This window comes from Puntigrus tetrazona, chromosome 3 (assembly GCF_018831695.1).
Source record: "Puntigrus tetrazona isolate hp1 chromosome 3, ASM1883169v1, whole genome shotgun sequence".
NCBI lineage: Eukaryota > Metazoa > Chordata > Actinopteri > Cypriniformes > Cyprinidae > Puntigrus > Puntigrus tetrazona.
This window is the reverse complement of record NC_056701.1, coordinates 12,302,429-12,320,620: the sequence shown is the minus strand read 5'-3', so window position 1 is coordinate 12,320,620 and position 18,192 is coordinate 12,302,429. Positions and strand designations below refer to the sequence as shown.

At 38.0% G+C, this 18,192-nt stretch overlaps 2 protein-coding genes across 5 annotated transcripts; one reads left to right on the top strand and one right to left on the bottom strand.

The window, feature by feature from the left end:
* Positions 1–554: 554 nt before the first annotated feature.
* On the top strand, positions 555–5,171 carry LOC122336412 (caspase-6-like). 2 transcript variants are annotated; one of them, XM_043233704.1, is made up of 8 exons: positions 555–695; positions 899–937; positions 1,333–1,372; positions 1,457–1,606; positions 1,918–1,994; positions 2,600–2,775; positions 3,209–3,356; positions 3,487–5,171. In XM_043233704.1, exons 1-8 carry the CDS (start codon positions 665–667, stop codon positions 3,720–3,722), a joined length of 897 nt encoding a protein of 298 aa, XP_043089639.1. In that variant the 5' UTR covers positions 555–664; the 3' UTR covers positions 3,723–5,171. The 2 variants fall into 2 exon arrangements, with proteins under 2 accessions (XP_043089639.1, XP_043089640.1); XM_043233705.1 differs by having other exon boundaries at positions 600–695; positions 1,337–1,372.
* A 403-nt stretch (positions 5,172–5,574) lies between these two features.
* On the bottom strand, positions 5,575–17,257 carry nbr1b (NBR1 autophagy cargo receptor b). 3 transcript variants are annotated; one of them, XM_043233703.1, is made up of 21 exons: positions 17,022–17,257; positions 15,996–16,058; positions 15,803–15,821; positions 15,676–15,698; positions 15,162–15,350; positions 14,752–14,829; positions 13,674–13,870; positions 13,397–13,522; positions 13,113–13,316; positions 12,659–12,818; positions 12,293–12,562; positions 11,259–11,387; positions 11,100–11,175; positions 10,858–10,968; positions 10,597–10,764; positions 10,001–10,198; positions 9,450–9,882; positions 8,110–8,192; positions 7,836–7,905; positions 7,613–7,709; positions 5,575–7,157 (listed from the first exon to the last, which is right to left on the bottom strand). In XM_043233703.1, the coding sequence occupies exons 1-21, from the start codon at positions 17,121–17,123 to the stop codon at positions 6,984–6,986; spliced, it is 2,970 nt and encodes a 989-aa protein (XP_043089638.1). In that variant the 5' UTR covers positions 17,124–17,257; the 3' UTR covers positions 5,575–6,983. The 3 variants fall into 3 exon arrangements, 2 of the variants coding, with proteins under 2 accessions (XP_043089638.1, XP_043089637.1); XM_043233702.1 differs by having other exon boundaries at positions 15,120–15,350; positions 17,022–17,256; XR_006249244.1 differs by lacking the exons at positions 5,575–7,157; positions 8,110–8,192 and having other exon boundaries at positions 7,631–7,709; positions 15,120–15,350.
* Positions 17,258–18,192: the final 935 nt, after the last annotated feature.

Below are 18,192 nucleotides of genomic sequence, written 5' to 3'. Positions count from 1 at the left end.
TATTACTACACCTCCGATATTTTGATACATATGCAGATCCTGTAATTTAGTTTTGAGTTTTATCAAATGCACTACTTTAGCTGTAGGTTTCTTCGTTCACTCTTTTAAATGCACTTAAATCATATTTATATTCCTTAAATACCTTTAAATCTCATTAAATGTTTATATAATATAATCTTATTTTTATAATAGGCTAACATTTATTTAAATATGAAATGATAAGAGGCTAAATTTATGTTATTGTAGCCTATTTATATATTTATTTTATATAAAACCCTATAAAAACTCAAAATAAACATTATAATATAATATAATAGTGAATTAAGGTTGTTGTAAGTCCGCATGTCAAGTTATGCGGCAAAATTTTTGTTACGAAGAAAGACACAAGGAAACAAAGAAAGATTTCAACGCGGAAGTTGTAACTTCACTGAGTCGGACCAGTCCGACCGAAAGGTTCGAAGGCGACAGACCGTCTCTGATTGGTTGATATTTTACCGACTTTTGATTGGTCAAGGTTGTGGTGGGCTGTGATTGGTTAACTTTGCAGCGCCGTCTCATAGGTTAAGTGCTGCGCTTGGTGACTAGTCGCTTGTGTGTTTGCTGTTGTTAGTTTGTTCTTAAAATCTTCCTCGGGGTTCTGCGGATTGTCTCCACTGAAGCAGCGATGGCAAGTCATGTCAAGAGCGATGAGCCTGGTAAGCCGTTTATCTAGTTATCCTGTAAGAAAAGTAACTTAATATTTGTATACACAGTGTTGCTCATGACATGACACGGCAGGCTTCATTTCCTTATTCCAGCACCTGAAGTGGCTGGTATTTGTCTAAACATGACTCGCATAAAAAGATAACTCTATTCATATGCGATTTAAGTCCCGAATCTCTTTCTTTGTTGCTCTTAGGGTCTGTGGAGAAGGACAGCGCTTTTGCGGCACAGACAGGTAGAGATCATTCCCGTTTTTAACTCTTAAGTAACATTAGCAAAATTAAAAAGAGAGAAGTTGTGTTGTGTTTTAGGCAGGGTTATATTGTTTTTCTTTCTTCAGCAGGGTAAATATTGCATTTGTTTTTGTTAACTTTGCTATGCTTGACAGCCTTGTAAAGCCATTGAAATCCTGCTTGACCAGGTGCTCAACAGACAATACATGCTTGACCTCAGTGTGTTTTAACTGAACTTCAGGTCTTTTATTCTAACACGACCGGTTAATCCATTTACTTCGCTGTGGTTTGAATCTTTGTGGCTTGAATACATCCACTGAAGATTTGCTTATTTCATATTCTTGTTTTGCAAATCAAATTTGAGTAGTTTGTGTTGATTTTTGTCTGTTTCTTTCAGACAGAGTGAACGTAACAGAAACTGATAGCATGAATCAAAGGTAAAACCCATGTTGTAACCATGTAGAATTAATACTGTTTTTGAGTTCAAGCGTATTTATATCGTTTTATATCTTGTTTGTCAGTGTATTCAGTCTGGATCCTAATGAGGAGTATAAGATGGACCACAAGAAGCGAGGAATGGCTCTGATCTTTAACCATGAACGTTTTTACTGGCAGCTCATGTTGCCCAGCCGCTCTGGCACAAATGCAGACAGGGAGAACCTTGTTAGAAGGTATTTGGCAAAGTAATCACTACTCAACATTACAACTGCAGTACAGTAGCCAACATTTGACAAACAAGACCAAAATTTTGGTTTTATGTTTTAGGACAACTTTGATGAAGGGTTTTGATCACTTCAAATGTTGACTACTGTATATACACCAGACAGTCACAGCATCACATGACCACTGCCTGTGTTTGCCACACAAACATGACTATGTCTCACAGTGTGTTGGTTGATGAAGAAACCGTAATTTTCCTGTATTTTATTAAAGCAGCAGAACAAGAACTAATTTGTCAATTTTCTTTTGAATATGTTGTCAGATTTCGAGATCTGGGATTTGACGTCAAGGCTTGCGACGATTACAAACGGGAAGAAGTTTTATCCACAATCGGAGAAGGTGCCTCAATATTTTTAATGTTTCATGGCATGTTTTGAGTAATGGGAGCCCAACTTAAATGTTTCAAGTTAAACATAGCAGTTTATTAGCAACATCTTTGGCAGTGTTTACATTTTTAAGTAGGCTATAATTATATTGCACACGTACATCTACATGTATATATCTATATATGTGAGTGTGTGAGAGAGAATGAAAGAAAGAGAGGGGTCAGCACTGGAAGTGAGTCAAAACCGTTTCATCAGAATTAACCTAAAACCAAAATGCAATCTTGTTCTAGGACAACTTTATTGAACTTTTTTTGAACACTTCAGATGTTGAGTAATAGTTTAAAAAGGCTGTACTTTTGATTACCACAAAAAGAGACTTTCCTTTCAATTTTAAAAATATGTTTGCATTAATATACAACTGAAGTTGGCACCAGAATATGAAAAAATATGAAAATGCTGTCATTGTGCCAAATTTATAGCCATAGCACTGAATGGTGTGCTAGAATCAACTTAATCTTTCATGTAAATTATAACTTAAGGGGAAAGTCAAAGCTGCATGCCACATCATGTTCCAAATAGATAGGTCCTGTTTAATCCCGTGTGTTTCTTTGCTTTCAGCTGCTGCTGCTAACCATGTAGATGCAGACTGTTTTGTCTGTGTATTTTTAAGCCATGGGGAAAATGGTCACATTTATGCCTATGATGGGCAGATTGAAATTCAAGAAATCACTGATCTGTTCAAGGGGAATAAATGCCATAGCCTTGTAGGGAAACCCAAGATCTTCATCTTGCAGGTAATTGGTCCTCCTTCCACAAAATGTAATTTGCGGTGTATTCACACGGTCACACTTCATATAAGGTGGCCTTAATAAATAAGTACTTATATTGTACTTATATTTTGATGCATTTATTGTGGTCGTATAGTATTGCAAAACAGTTGTGCTGCTATTGAGGAGGGATACGAGTAAGGTTAGGGGCAGGTTAGGTGGCGTGGGAAGTTTAAGGGATGGGTCAATGGTGTAATTACAGATATAATAACATACAGGTATTTAAAAAAATACAAGTGCAATGTAAAAACATATATGTACAAAATGAGTCCAAATGATTTATTTAAATATAAGCACACAGTGGTTAAAGCCACCCGATATAAAGTGTGACCTTATAGTAATGCAATATAAATATACATTTTACACCTCCTTCGAATGCATGAATTTCTCTGAACATAAGGCTTGTCGTGGAGACAAACATGATGATGCTGTGACACCAATGGATGTGGTGGACAGTCAGACGGTCAATGAAGTGGTTGTGGACGCGGGGGCGCTCTCCACCCTTCCAGCAGGAGCAGATTTCCTAATGTGCTATTCAGTAGCTGAAGGTCAGTGCTTTGTTTCCGTTTGTTTTCACCAGGTTTTGTGAACAGTGCACTTTTACGTATTGGATTACATGCAGTGTACTTCAGTTACGCCACTTTAAGCAGTCACCGAGATTTTCTTCTTTTTGTAAAGGATATTACTCTCATCGTGAGACAGTGAATGGCTCGTGGTACATCCAGGATCTGTGCGAAATCCTGAGGCGTTACGGATCGACACTGGAGTTCACTGATGTGCTGACACTCGTTAACAGGAAGGTTTCTATCCGCAGTGTAGCAAACTGCAAGGATCGCTCTGCTATAGGCAAAAAACAAGTGCCTTGCTTTGCGTCCATGCTTACTAAGAAGCTATTTTTCAGGCCTAAGAAGTAATATTACTGTTCGGGCAATATTGCAGGTAAAAATTCAGGGATTATATTATTTTATTTTCATTTTCAAAATGGAAATCATGCAAGTTTGCATGTTTTAGCCTGGAGGTTTGACAAGCTCAGGGTTACAAAGTGCAAATAGTTTAACTTTACCCATTAATGATGATAGACATTAGGCTTCACTGTTTACACTACCAATACAAAAAATGCTTTAAATTACCAGCAGGCCAAGATGAAGACAATTCCTACTACAAAACTACTTATAAGAACCAAAGAAACCTTGAAATGTATTGATATTCATTAAAGTAATGTGTGTCAATCCTGCGCATTACATTCATGATCTGTCATTAATAGCACTATAGCTTGATCTCTTTATCTGTGAGCCATGTATTTGTACCTCAAGATCTGTTAAGAAGCAATACAAAGGAGAAACAATACAAGAAACTCCAGTTAAACGGCTTTATTTGTTTACCAGCGTCGCATATAATTTTCATAGAACTGCATGGGGAATTTTGGGAATCTTTTATGGTACATGTTGTGTCTTAAATGTTGAAAAGAGTGACTTCTAGAGATCCGGCCACAGAGATGCACTACATTTTTACTTGTTTCTGACACTACAGATTAAACTAAAAGTAAATATATAAGATAAGAACTGAATGTCTTTACCCATCCTTTACTGAGCTCTGATCTTGTAGTGGAATTTATAATCTGGCTGTTTTAATGCATAGATCAGTAGCATCATGTTCATAAATGACCAAAGACTTTGAATATTTTTCTTATTTAAAACTTGATTCTTCTGTAGTTATATTGTGTAGTATGACCTAAGTAAATAAAAAGTTGTCATTTTTCTAGGATGATATGACTATACCCTTTTTCTGGCATAATAATCAAAGAGGTTTGCTGCTGTACAGTTATAGTGCCTGTGCAAAATAGTCCCGAGCTTGCAAGACAGGTTCCATGCGGAAGCAAGAGGGTCTGGCTGTTTTCAAGCGCTGCATGATATCACTGCGCCTGCCTCCTTGATTTATTACTCTGGAATGCGATTATAGTTCCATACATTGGCAAGAAAATTGCGACTTTTAATTTTCGGCTGGTCTTTTTACACGATATAACTAGAAGAAGAGTCAAGTTACAAGTAGGAAAAATATTGAAACCGGTCCATTTCTGAACATGATTCCACTGGTCTAACTGGATTCAGTGATCTATGCTAAAAGTCGCCAGACCTGGAGATTGGCTGAATGAATTCAAAAATGGTAAAACTCTAGTCTAGTGGAGTTAGAAGACGAGCCTATTTACAAAAAAAGTGTTCCTTTAAGAAGGAGTTATTCATTTCCCGAGTAATGTGACTGTTTTCTGTTCTGTTTGGATTCCTGGGAAATTGGCTGTTGTGCAAAATACTGCATAAGTAACTTTCGCTTTACTCAGCATTTAAGACTAACTCTGTATTTGCTATGTATAGATATAGTAAATCAAGGGTTATGGTTATTTAATTTAAAATCTCAAAGGGTGCTATAATGTTATTGTGAATTTTTTTTTTAAAACGCTGATTTTTAAAAAATATTAGAAGCATGCACTTGTATAAAAATAAAGAGATATACTTATGAATTGCACACTGATTAATTGATGTCACTTTCATTTCGCTGACACTTTTTCTATTATTCAATAAATATGTATAAATAATTTCATTTTTCAGTGGCTGGAAAAAGAAATTGCCACTTTTTGAAAACTTGTGGTTTATTAAAAAAAAAGTCTGTGCTTTTAGTTTATCATTTAAGTGTAATGTGAAAGTTTAATAGTCTTTAAAGAACTCAATACTTTTTATATTGAGGTGCATTTTGAAAGTCTGAGAGCAAAAGTAAGACTTAGGATATTTATTACAGACAGATGTGTACATTAGATGCAGAGACACTGAATACTCCATTCAGGCATCAAACACAGAGTGAGGTGCATCTGTCTCCACTGATTATGCTTTACAATCACATGATCCAAACACTTCCACCCAGAACCTCTACTGATCGCTGCAAGCAACAAGACCAACTTACTGCATTTCCTAGGGAATGTGCTAAAACATATTTAAGCTCTACCTCTGGAAAAACAAGTGGGTGATGGGTCAGTTAAATGATGGATGTACCACTCGTGAGAGCTTCATGGATAAGAGCAAATCAAGAGCTATTAAAGAATCATAGGGAATGCTTTCCACACTCTAGACAGTAGGTAGTTTCAAAATCTCCCATTGAAGAAAAGTGCTGAGATACATTCTTCATCACGCTAAATACAAGAGCTGTTTAATTATCAAAATATATATATATATAATTTGCATGATTTTTTTTTCCTCTCTTTTTTTTTTTGGAATGAACAGTTGGCTGTTATTTACTTTCTCTCTCACTTTGACATGTCTTACCATTTCAAATTTTACTTAAATATGTCATGATTGCCTTTGCCTCTTTAATCATTTAAAGCATGAATTAAAATACATTTCAGTCCATTTAACTATTCTAATGCATTGCTGCTTCAAGCCATGACATTTTTCATATATTTAAATGGCAATGCATTCACAAAGTGCAGTATGTGCCCTATTTTGTGGACTTTTTAGAAACAAATCAATGGTCTTTAACATAATAATAATAATAATAATAATAGTAACAATCCCAACATGTATTATAAGCAACAACGGTTCAAAATGTTTCAATTACTAAAAAATAAAACAAATTAAAACTTTATATTAACCTCTCCAGTAAGGAATCATTTAATTGTAATCTTGAGTCCATATAACGATGACAAAAAGTTATCAGTCTATTTGGTCTGAGTCCACACAAAGCCAGATCTATTGCACTTTTCCAAAACTTGTTCTTAACCTGGGAACACAAAACACTCTAAATATTAAAAATATCCAGTCGCAAGTTTTTCATATGTCATTAATTAACCTATACCTTCAAATCAAGTTTTTTTATTAAAAGCATGGCATATTTGTTGAATAGTTTTGGATTAATAGTTACCTATTAGTGTTCATTAGCTACCCATGATCATCTTTGTGAAAACATTAATGCCCACTAACAACAAACTTTTAACAAGCACAGTTATAAAGGTGATGAACTGCTCATCTAATGATTATCTGTTACACGTTGGAGCAGACAGATTCACACACACTATCTTTACAACCCAAATGGAACGAAAGAGTCTGTATCATGGAATGGGCTGCTGATTGCACAGAGAAAGAGAAAAAAAAAAAACACATGTAAGAGAATCGAAATAGTCGACCAGCATCTCAGTAGCGTGTAGTGTACCAGTCATTATCAGTCATCTGCACCAGTTCGTTTACCACGTCCAGCAGGTTGCGGTTGTGTTTCTGTAGCAGACGCTGATTAAGTGCTCGATCGCCAAAGCCCATCTCTACCAGCACGGCCATCATGGCGTCATGAGAAGCTGCATCTTCTGGGAGCTACACAAATCAAAAATAAATATATATGTATCATTTTTTTATTATTATTACTGATGTATATCCTAAATGTTACACTATACACTAAGCACTTCTACAGTATTGTGTACATGGACTTTACTGTCTAGAGTGGTTTTATCACAAAAAGGCAAAATATACTTGATTAAAATGCATATAATACAAGTCCTGTAAAGCATGATTATTTTAAATTTCATTTATTGTATATAAAATCCCATTAATTAAAACTGAAACAATTCATTGTTTGAATTTGTAAACACAAGTAATGAACTATATAACAGCATTATGTTTATTTCTTGTTGGTATAAGACAAACGAGGAGATTGTTCAGCATCTTGCACTATTGCCACATTCATAATATGCTTTGTGAATTTAAAGGAAGTTTAAAGGAAGCTTATGTTAAAATGTTTTTCCATTCTGCAATTTGTGTGAACAGCTCACCTTTTCAGACCCAGTCTGTCCAGTGAAAAGAGCTTTATAGGCAGATGCTGCCACGGACAGGGCACCCTTCACCAATCCACCTGTGATGCTATTAGCCCTGAGGAAAGACAGGAATGAGAGAGAGTAAAAATGTGAGTGATAAGAAGAAAAGCACATATCGCAGTTATTGTCCTGGGTGCTCTACCATAAGGCAGAATAAGTGGTTGTGTGCCGTGTAGCTCACCTAAGATCTTCTGTTTCAGACTTTGCAGATGCTATTGAGTTCTCAGGATCAGGTTGATTAGGCTCAGAGTCTACATACAAAGGAAAAAAAACAGGTCAGCTTTTTAAACACAGCTCTGTGTGTCTTTTATCATATTGTCCACTTTGTATTCTATGTATACTGTGTATATATTCTGTATTCTTTATATTCTAACGCCCCAAAATAATTGGAAAATGCACTAATACACAACCTATGATGGCTTATTAATTTAATATCCCATGGTGTTTCCATTCACCTTCCTCCTTATCTCCTGGCTCTTCAGGATTACTCCTGTCCTGCTCCTCTGCTACATGTTCCATCTGCTCTTGTGTCTCTGAGCTGAATAAAGAGATTTCATAAATATTTAGCTATATTTTACATTTGTGTAGGCTTTAACATAGGATTTAACATAAAAAAAATATATAGGCTGTGATAGAGTTTAGGAACGTGTGCACACAGAGTTTTAAGCAAAGACATGGTCAACCTAGGTCTGCATGCTTCAAATGGATCAAGAACATTGTCAGATGACCAATGTCGCAAACCTGATTAGTGACCAGGAAATAGCGCAGCATCTTAATCTTAATAATTTGCCATAATGTATCTTTCCTGTAAAATGTTCTGTTGAGCGTGTCATGTTCTCAAGTAAAAGAAACTATTCATAGTAAGTCTTGATATTTTAGCTGTACACACTTTGCATATTGCTAACTTAGCATCCTCTTTAGCACCGTCAAAATGCGTCTCTGGATAAGTGCTAATAAATCACTGTAGGGCTTTACACACTTACAATCATTAACCCTGGGTCATCCTAAACCGGAATCCTGGTTTATCTGTAATCAAGTGCTCACCTGACACTGCTCATACTATACCTGGGGTTAACGGTTAATCCTGGGTATTCATTAACAGGCATTTCACACTATACATTCCTAAACCCTGGCTTAACTTAATTTTTTTTGCAAATTTGCATCGTTGCTGTCACTGACTGGACAAACAGCAGGCAACCCGTTCACACAGCTTTTTCCGCGTCTTGCCAGTTGTTTTAAAAAATGTTGCCACTTAGGTCTTCGTCTGTTTTAAGCGTCGTGAAATGCACAAAGGCAAGGAAACAGATACAAAAGTACAAAAAAAGAAAACAAGGAGCAGAGTATGTGGGAAAAAAACTTGAAGTGAATAATACCGTCTTCTCATTACTCCAGTTCACACGCATTCTGTCTTTTGACATTTCTCCTCTTACTTACATGACATAAGTTGCTCAATTTCTGATTGGCTGTATGTTGAAAAGCGTTCACCGTTAATGCGGTGTTAAATAACCCTGGGTGAAAAGCAGTGCTAACACAACATTCAAATTACAGGTGTATTAAACGTTTAGTTTAATTAAACATAATTCAAGCATTTCTTTACCTGAGGTAAAAACTGTGTTTAGAAAGATGATAACCCAGGGTTTAGCACATTGTGAAAAGCCCTCATGTAAGTCAATGGTTTAGACACTGTAAAAGTATGTTTTGCTGTTTCTGTTGGCAAAAATTTGGTTTATCACTAGTTTGACTCACCTCTGAGCCAAAATCTACTACTGCTGATATGTACTCTTTATGAACTTACCTGGTTTTGACCGAGGGTCGTGGTGCCATTACAATCACAGGGGTGAGCGGCACAGCATCCAGAGTCTGGGAGGCACAGAGCATGTCATTAGCATCCGCACTAACAGCAGCAGCAGCAGCAGCAGCGACGGGGCTCTGGAGCTCTGCGCTCTCCACTGATTCTAGTTTGTCTCCCTCTGCAGGCTCTTCTCCAGGCTGCGACAGGGCTGAGCTGTACATGGACTCTCCCAGTGGACGGCTGGTGTCAAAGCAATCAGGGAGGATGATGATGTAGTCTTCTGAAGACGCAGATGAAGTTCTGCTGCGGGTTTCCTTAGCTGCTCCTGGGTCCTTCACTTGCTCTTTCTTAGCCGCTTCCTCCTCTCCCTCTTCTACCGGATCTCCACCTGCTGGTTCCACCAGGATCTGCTCGATATCAGACTCGTGACCCTCATCTAAACATAAGAATGGTAAAAAAAAAAAAAGTTTGTTTGAATCACATTTAAACAATTACGAAATTGACAATGTTCACAATGACAAGGGTCAGATCTAAATATTCTCGTGGCCTGTTACCTGTGCTAATGAGCTCTGCTGGAAGCGTCAGCAGTGGAGCAGCTACATCGGTGGTCTCGGTCTGTGGTGAAGCAGGGCTAGAGAGTTGTGCTGATTCTACTTTCAGGGGAGCTGGAGCAGATATTAGCCCTGTTTCTGAAACTTTTTCTGATTTCCTCTCACAAAGGGACATTGAGCCTTGGGGGGCCGGACGCACCACTTAAAATGGGAAAAATGAAATGCAAAACTACATTACTGTACTGCTGTTTATTTGTACATAACAACAGAAATTTGATAGAAAGTAATAGAATGTTCATAAGAACAGAATTTATCTGTAAGAGAAACCCTTTATTTTGTGTTCTTGTAACTTTGGATCAATTTAATACATCCTTGATAAGTTATAAAGAATAATTTTTTCAATCTTACTGGCCCAATTTTTAAACAGTAGTGTATAGTTTACAAAAGGCTTACTAAGAATATCAAAAGTATGTTATAACAAGTCAACACTAAAATTAAAAATTGTTTTTCTAACTTGCACGGTCTGACTATGCCTGTTATAAAAAATGACTGTAATTTGCAGGAAAAGCAGAAAAGTGCATCTTCCCACCACCACAAACCTTTAGCTGGGCATCTCCCACAAAGTGCCCCATGCTCTGCTAATTCACGGGTCACTTCAAGGGTGAGAGAGCGGATAACAGATGGACTGACAAAATGAGGCCCAATGATGCCCTCCTCTCCTTTCTCTTGTGCTGGGATGCCTTCTAACTCTGTGCCCTGGGCCACATCTGGGAGAATGACATCAAAAAATGTTCACAAATCTAAAAAGCTACACAATCGCTGACAGAAAAAGAGCAGAAAAGTTGTGCTTTAATGTTTACCCAGGATGCTGCTGACCCCTTGGGCTTCTGTTTCCTCTTGGATGAGTCCCAATGTTGGTTTCTCCTGAAGAGGTCCATCATGGGGCAGAGGTGATATGCATGGAGTAATGTCTTCATATATTTACAGAGATTATGAGAGAGAATATTAGAAGAAAATCTATATAATTTTTACTGAGATGTAACAGTTCACACAAAATCCATAAAAATCATTCATTCCCATTTTTAGAAAGATTTAAGGTTACCTGCAGGAGTGTTGTTGGGCACGCTCTCCAACTCTTGTACAATGTTGATGTCCAGCAGTTCAAAAGATAGTAAGTCCTGAGAGAATAAAAAATAGAGCTATGAACAATGGAGTCAACTTTCTTCATGAAACATTACAAATATGATGGGTCTGGTCATACCTGAGCTGTGAGTAAGTCCACAGATGGAATGTAGAACTCCTGATCACAGTCCTGGTTTACAGACAAAAGTAGCTGTTCCCTTGAGGCCCGGCATTTCTCTTCCCTCTCAAGAGTACGGGAAGACTTCTCCTGAAAAAAAGTTAATAAAAAAAAATGAACTAACAATAGCTGTAATTTTCAGTACAGTTTAGTTATATATATATATATAGTCATGTACAGTTTTCTAGTTTCAGTTTATTTATTTTTATTTTAGTGCCATCATTTAATTAATATAATTTTTTTCTTGGGGTACAAAAAGTATTCTTGTTGCTTCATAACATTTATATTGAACTTATATAGAACCACTGACAAACATTTAGTTTTGGATTGACATAGTAACTGATTAATAACAAATTTGGGGGTGGATTATGCCTTTAATTTGTGTCTGTTTTTAGTTTTTTTTTTAGTTTTGAAGTCATTAAAATTCATTTTAGTAGTAAATATATTTTAGGTTAAATACTTTTTTTTGTAATTGTAACGCCACGCCAGCAGAGGAAGCCGTCACCGGAGTACTGACTTGGCTCCACTTACTCTGCAACCACTTCCTGTTTGACTAGTATAAAGCCAGAGCTCACAAACTCATCTATGCGAAGTATTGTCTGCTTACCCTGCCTTACCGAGCGTTTTCATTGTTTTATCTGATTGCTGTTTTGTGTATGATCTCTTCTTGTTTGCTCTGTCTGCCTTTTGGATTTGCCTGATTGGACTGTTCACCTGTGTATCGACCCATTGCCTGCTAACCAACCACTTCTCCTCTAACCAGGTAACCGATTCTGACTGCCTTACGTTACTGACCATTTGCCTGTCTCTGATTCTTGTCTCTCATTCGTCTAATAAAACCCTGCTTATGGATTCGAACACTGCATCAGTGCCCTCATTACAATAATGATAATGACTCTGAGTTCATTTTATATATTACTATGCACATTAGAATAACTACGCATTTAATGATGATTTCTTGGGTGGCTGAGGGAATCTCTGGACAGTTGTTTTACCTGTGGGGTGACACAGGGAGACACCAGTAGCCCGTCAGCACAGATGGCTGTGGGCGCATGTGGGTCTACGACGATGCTACACCAAACACGTGGTCCAAACTGTTCTCCTCTATGTGCCAGGCGCCAATGCGATGTATAGGTGCCCTCTAACGTCGGAGCACAAAGTGCCACGCTGATGACCCCCACCTGGCCTGGCTGTAATGTGGGTACTGCGACCTCCCGCCATCTTTCACCGGAGCCCACTGCCAAGTTCCCCCACATGAACTTTAACTGAGGCCAAAATGGGATACAATCAGATTCAGATTTTTTATTGTGTATGTGTGTACACACAGATTTGTGTGTGTCTGTAACAGGGTCTAAGTATACCTTGGTCTCAGAGTCCCAGCACACTCTGCCACTGTTTTTCATTTTCCAGTATTTGATGAATTTGGTCCCAGGACGCAAGCGTGATCCATCAGGCAGGTTTTCATCCAGGAGTAAAGCCGTCATAGCTGGCACAGCCAGTGGGCATGGACGTTTAGGACGACTGCAAACAAGCCGGTACAAACTAAATGGAATCTTATTATCATATTTTTTTTTTTTTGTGGGACTAACAATAATAGCTAGCTCCTACATTACACATTTACATGGCTTAGCCAGGAGGAAGTAGAAAAAAAACTACTTTATTTAGTTTGCAGCTAAAATGTAAATCTAAGAATAACATGATGGGAAAAGCTGGCAAAAAAGGCATCAGGCTTCTTTCATGACAAAAAGATTCTTAAAATAACGTGAATAAGTTTGGAATAACATAAGGGTTGAGTAAAGGTGTGTAAGCTCTTACTCTGGGCTGTTTGCCTGTGTGGCGCGTGGCTGCAGCAGGACAGGTGAAGAGCTCCCTTCTCCAGCAGTGCTCCACTGCAGCCCTCTCCTCTCCATCCTCAGCTGCTTCCTGATCTCCTTCACCTCCGCCTTGAGTTGGCGCTTCTCTGCTTTAAGACGCTGCTTCTCTGCCTTACGAAAGCTCCGGTCACCCCTTCTGTAGAACCTTCAGAAGGAGTGCAAAATATGTTTAACTATTCTGAACTTTAACACAAAAACATGCCAAAGCAGAGGACAAATGCCCACCTGCTGTGGTCTGGAGCTGGGGAGCCATGCTCAGGAATAGACAGGGGAGTTCTAGCTCTCACAAGGTTGTGGCTTGGATCGTGTGAGAAGCTGCAAGGCTCACACAAAGTGCAGGAGGTACACACACTGTGCAGAAAGAAACCAAACATTTAAGGCACCCATTATTGCAGTTAAACGTTACATCTTTCATACAATCATAATACGTGTTACCCTTTGATATGTACCACAGAAGAAAATATTTTAACAAAAAATACAGACATCCAGAGATCCCTCTCACCTGCATTGGTATCCGCCGCCTGCGGTCTGGCCCCGACAGCTGCTGCAGGCTGGAGCTGAACTTGGGGCCCCAGGGAGAGTAGATGAGGTGACCTCGGGAACCTGAGCCTCTGCTCCCACTGGCTTATGGATACAACATTGTCCGGAGAACTCCCTACAAATCTTCTCTACTGCCTCCCTAACAACTTGGTCCTTAAACTGTTGCAATTATCATATTTTGAAGAGAAAAAAACAGAGGCACAAATGTTTAGGGCTTATGTCCACTGCTAAAACTATGAGAACGAAACTTAAAGGCTTAGGTGTGTTTGATTAGGATTGGAGCGAAACTGTGCAGAGCTGTATCCCTCCAGGAACTGAGTTTCAGACCAATGATCTATATCAGGTGTAATCAAACTTGATCTGACAATCTGTGTCCTGCAGAGTTTAGCTACAGCTTGCTTAACATCAGCCTGGAAGCTTCAAATATACCTAGTAGCTGCTTCAGGTTTGGAGCTAAGCTCTGCAGGGACCCCGGCCCTCCAGCAATTAGGTTGAGCCCTGATCTATATGTTTCTGGTCCCCATGGACTTCTATCTATTTTCCAAACTATGGTTGTCAATGGGGACGAGCAAGTCTTTGGTTATGTTTTTTTTGTTCAATTGAACAAAGTAACTCATAAAGGTATGGAACAGCTTGAGGGTGAGTAAATGATGTCAGAGCTTTTTTTGGAGTGGGACAGGATAACATTTTTCAGTTTTTAAAATTTAAATGAAATGGAAGTAGCAACAGATCTTTTCTTTCACAGCTTTTTGTGAAGTCTGGCATATGATACAAAGTCTGTCACTGCACCGGAAGCTAAAGTTATAACTTGTTTTTACACTAATAAATGGCTAATATTCTAGTAATATGCATGCTAGCAACTAATAGGTGCAACCGTAAAAAAAATGTTACCAAAAAAATATTTAAAAGTAAAACATCTGCATTATCTTTCAGAAGTCATTCCAGTATGCTGATTGGTGGTAAAATAATAATAATGTTTTTTATGCAATAAGATCAATAACAATCTGACTATGCTGATTTTAAAATCTTGTTTGATGTACCTTTTCCATATATGACGTGAACCAAGCTGGAGGGGTCTTATCTTCTGCCTTCCCACCTTTGACTTCATTTACAATTACCTTTAAAACAAAAGCCGGATATTAAAATACAATATATGTGACACATCAGTCATTAACATGCAATGGTTGAAATGGTGGAAGCACATTTCATGCAAACTACAATAAAACTGTAATCAGAATTCAGTTAGATAATTTGGTTTAAGCATGAGAACATGAATGTTTTATCATTTAGGTTATTAATAATATTGTAATGCACCATTCCAACAAAATTTCAGCCTAGAATTTGATAATAGTAAACATTTGTGGCTACGTCAGTGATTGTGCAAATCCATTGGGTTATAAAATCTTACCAATCCTTCCTCTGGGACTGCGGCCTGAACTTTGCGACTCACCACTTGTGCCAAAGTAGGGCAGTGTTGAGGAGGCCTGAATCCCTTCTTGGGTTCTCCAGCAGTACCAGGTTTTACCTGGCCCAAGCCCACCCCTGACCCTGGTGGTGGGCCCGGTCCTGGCACTGTGGCTCTACTGCCCCTCGTCTCATACACATTCATTTGTAGTCTGTTTCCCTGTCGTGCAGCACTCTACAATTACAATCAACAACACAGTGCATCGATGTAGTGCATTTCCTTTTGAACATTTGTTAATTGCAAAACAATAGATCAATACAGTCACAATAACAGGCTCCAAATTATTAGTTCTCAACTTTTCTGACTCCAAGTCACCCCTTTCTCTAAAACAATATTCAGTTTTGTACCTCTGGTATTTCTATTGTAATAAAAATATATTAATTAACGTTTATTGTTGTACATGTTTACGTGTCTTTCTGTCTTTTAGTACTCTAAATTGAAGTTTGCTGCCTTAATTCAGTTATATGCAATAAACAGTGAGTAAGAAACCATTCTATACCTTCAGAGCTTCTTCATATTCCACTGAAAAAACAAAAATAAAAGTTACTCCAATCATTGATATATTCTGTCTGGATGTAAATATATTACTTTTTTTAATTATACACAGATTAAGACGTTTTGCTTACATTGACTGTTGATCGATACCTGAAACAAACAGTCACACACACACACACACACACACACACACACACACACACACACACAGTTATAATGAAATTATTATCTAATAATAATAATAATAATATTATTTTTGTATTTTGAAGCTACTAACAGTGCCATGCAGGCAACATCAAAAACGTTTAACTTCTTCACTCTCACCTCTTCGTTTTCCTCATCGAAATATGTCAGCTGTAAATTACACAGGCCAAAAGACCTCTTCACCTGGAGAACAAAAGATATCAAAAGTCAACTCAACGCCTTTATACCTACGTTGTGACCTAGTAGGAATACCTACTTTGTAAACCTACTTTAAAACCTGTTTTATGAAATGTATGAAAAATACTCACTGGCCAATGGCGACATATGCAAATATTTTGAATAATAACCGTCACTCTCAACGGACCTCTCGTCCGGGCAAAGTTTCTCCGTGGCCTCCACAAGTAAGGTAAATGAGTTACTTTCACCTCAAATGATCGTTTTATTAATATACCTACGTGGTAAGTAGCCTGGTAATAACAGGGTTACTGTACACTCTTTCCCTAAATAAACCCATTCAGCTTGATATTTAGACCCTGCCTGGTCTAAGGCAACGTCAAAATGCTGACTGCACGTTATTCCAAACTAACACGATTACACGACGCTTTTGAGGTAGACCACCAAACGACATTTAATTAAAACAGATTTGCAGTCAGTGTTTCAAAACCTCCTGAGCTGTATACATGGGCAGATATCTACGCGCCTGTCACGCTGTGTAGTAAGGGAGCTTAGTAGGTTTTGAGACAACGTGAGTCAACATTATCATGTTATAACTAAGGACTTATCACTGGGATCTACAGACGTGACAGGTGTCCCCTCTCCTCACAGTGTGCCAACCCCTTTGCAATTATGGTCTAATCGATGGAAGATCGGAGCACGTCAGATAAAATATAATACACTTTGTTAGATGTAAACATGGCTGCTATTTAATTCGTGGGCTTTCGGCAAAATGGTCGCTTGGCCCATTCTTTCTAAATGATTAAGCTTTTACGCCATTCCGCGCGTCGAGGCAGCACACTGGGTAGTGAATGTCACAGCAGATGTCTTCAAATACTACTCTAATCGCATCAGCTAGACATCGGGAGACAAAGGCTTTGCGGCATCAAGGTGAGTGATCAGACTGACATCACCTCATCATCCTCTGCTTACCATGGCCTCCATAGACTCCCAACTCTTCGTCTCCGAGCCAGACAGCAAGAAACTCTTCGCATTCCCTCGAAAATTCACCTTCAGGTTGATATAGAAGTCCATGGCGCGAGAACTATTTAAGGCGTTGCATAGGTGAAAAAATGAAAACCTTTGATGAGTTACTGTGCCCTGGCTTCTAGATTTCTCTGATCAAAATGGTCCTTTCTGTTTACATCAGCGACGTAACCACGCCCACTGCATCAGCTGACAGGAACATGCCTGACGTCATTCAAAGCGAAACAAACTAATGGGGAGGGGCTGTTTCATTTTAATCGGTTCAAAGGGTAAACTTGTGAATGTTCACGTAAACATTTACTTAGCACCACACTTACAAGATACTGTAAATAATCGTAAATAATTGTAGCTATAAATAATAATAATTAATAAAAAAATTTTTTTACCATATTGGCTTTCAAATGGCTTTAAACAAAGATAAGTTCTGATTTGTCAATACATGGTTTCGTTATGTAATAAACATAGGTGTGTATGTGCTATGACGTGATGCATCGCCGCGCGGCTCCCGCCCTCAGTAGGTTTTTGTTTCTGTTGCATAGCAACGTTGTTAAGTCAAGTCAACTTCTCTTAATAGATTTGCTAGTACAATTTTGATGAAAATATGTGTTGCTAATGTTACTTTTTATGGTAATACATATGGTTTTATTGTTGTTAGTTTGAAGTAGAATTCTTTTTTTGTCGGCGTTTTGTGCTGTACTATCGCAATTTCCCCACATTTGACAGTAACAGTTTTTGTAGTTTATTTCGTTTCCGGTAAATTGCTTTCATCGTAGGCTACTTTTTGAAAAGTAGCCTACGATGCAAATCACAGTAGTGGAACTTGTCTTGTGTAAGTTGTTGCACACTATACGCAAGTTTGTCTTTTTCTATCAGCATACCTATTTTTTAAAAGTTAAATATGTGACCTATCCAGTTTATCTACTCTGCTCTAAAAACATCTGTTAACTGTATCACTTTGTTGATCACTCATCAGATTAATCTATTTAATCCAAGTCAAAGTAGTATGTGTGTCTATATGTTTATTTAGAATTTTTTATTTGTGTCTTTAAAAACTTACTGAGTGGAAGAATAAAAAATAAAATAAAATAAAATCCCTGGCGCTAAATTATATGACCAG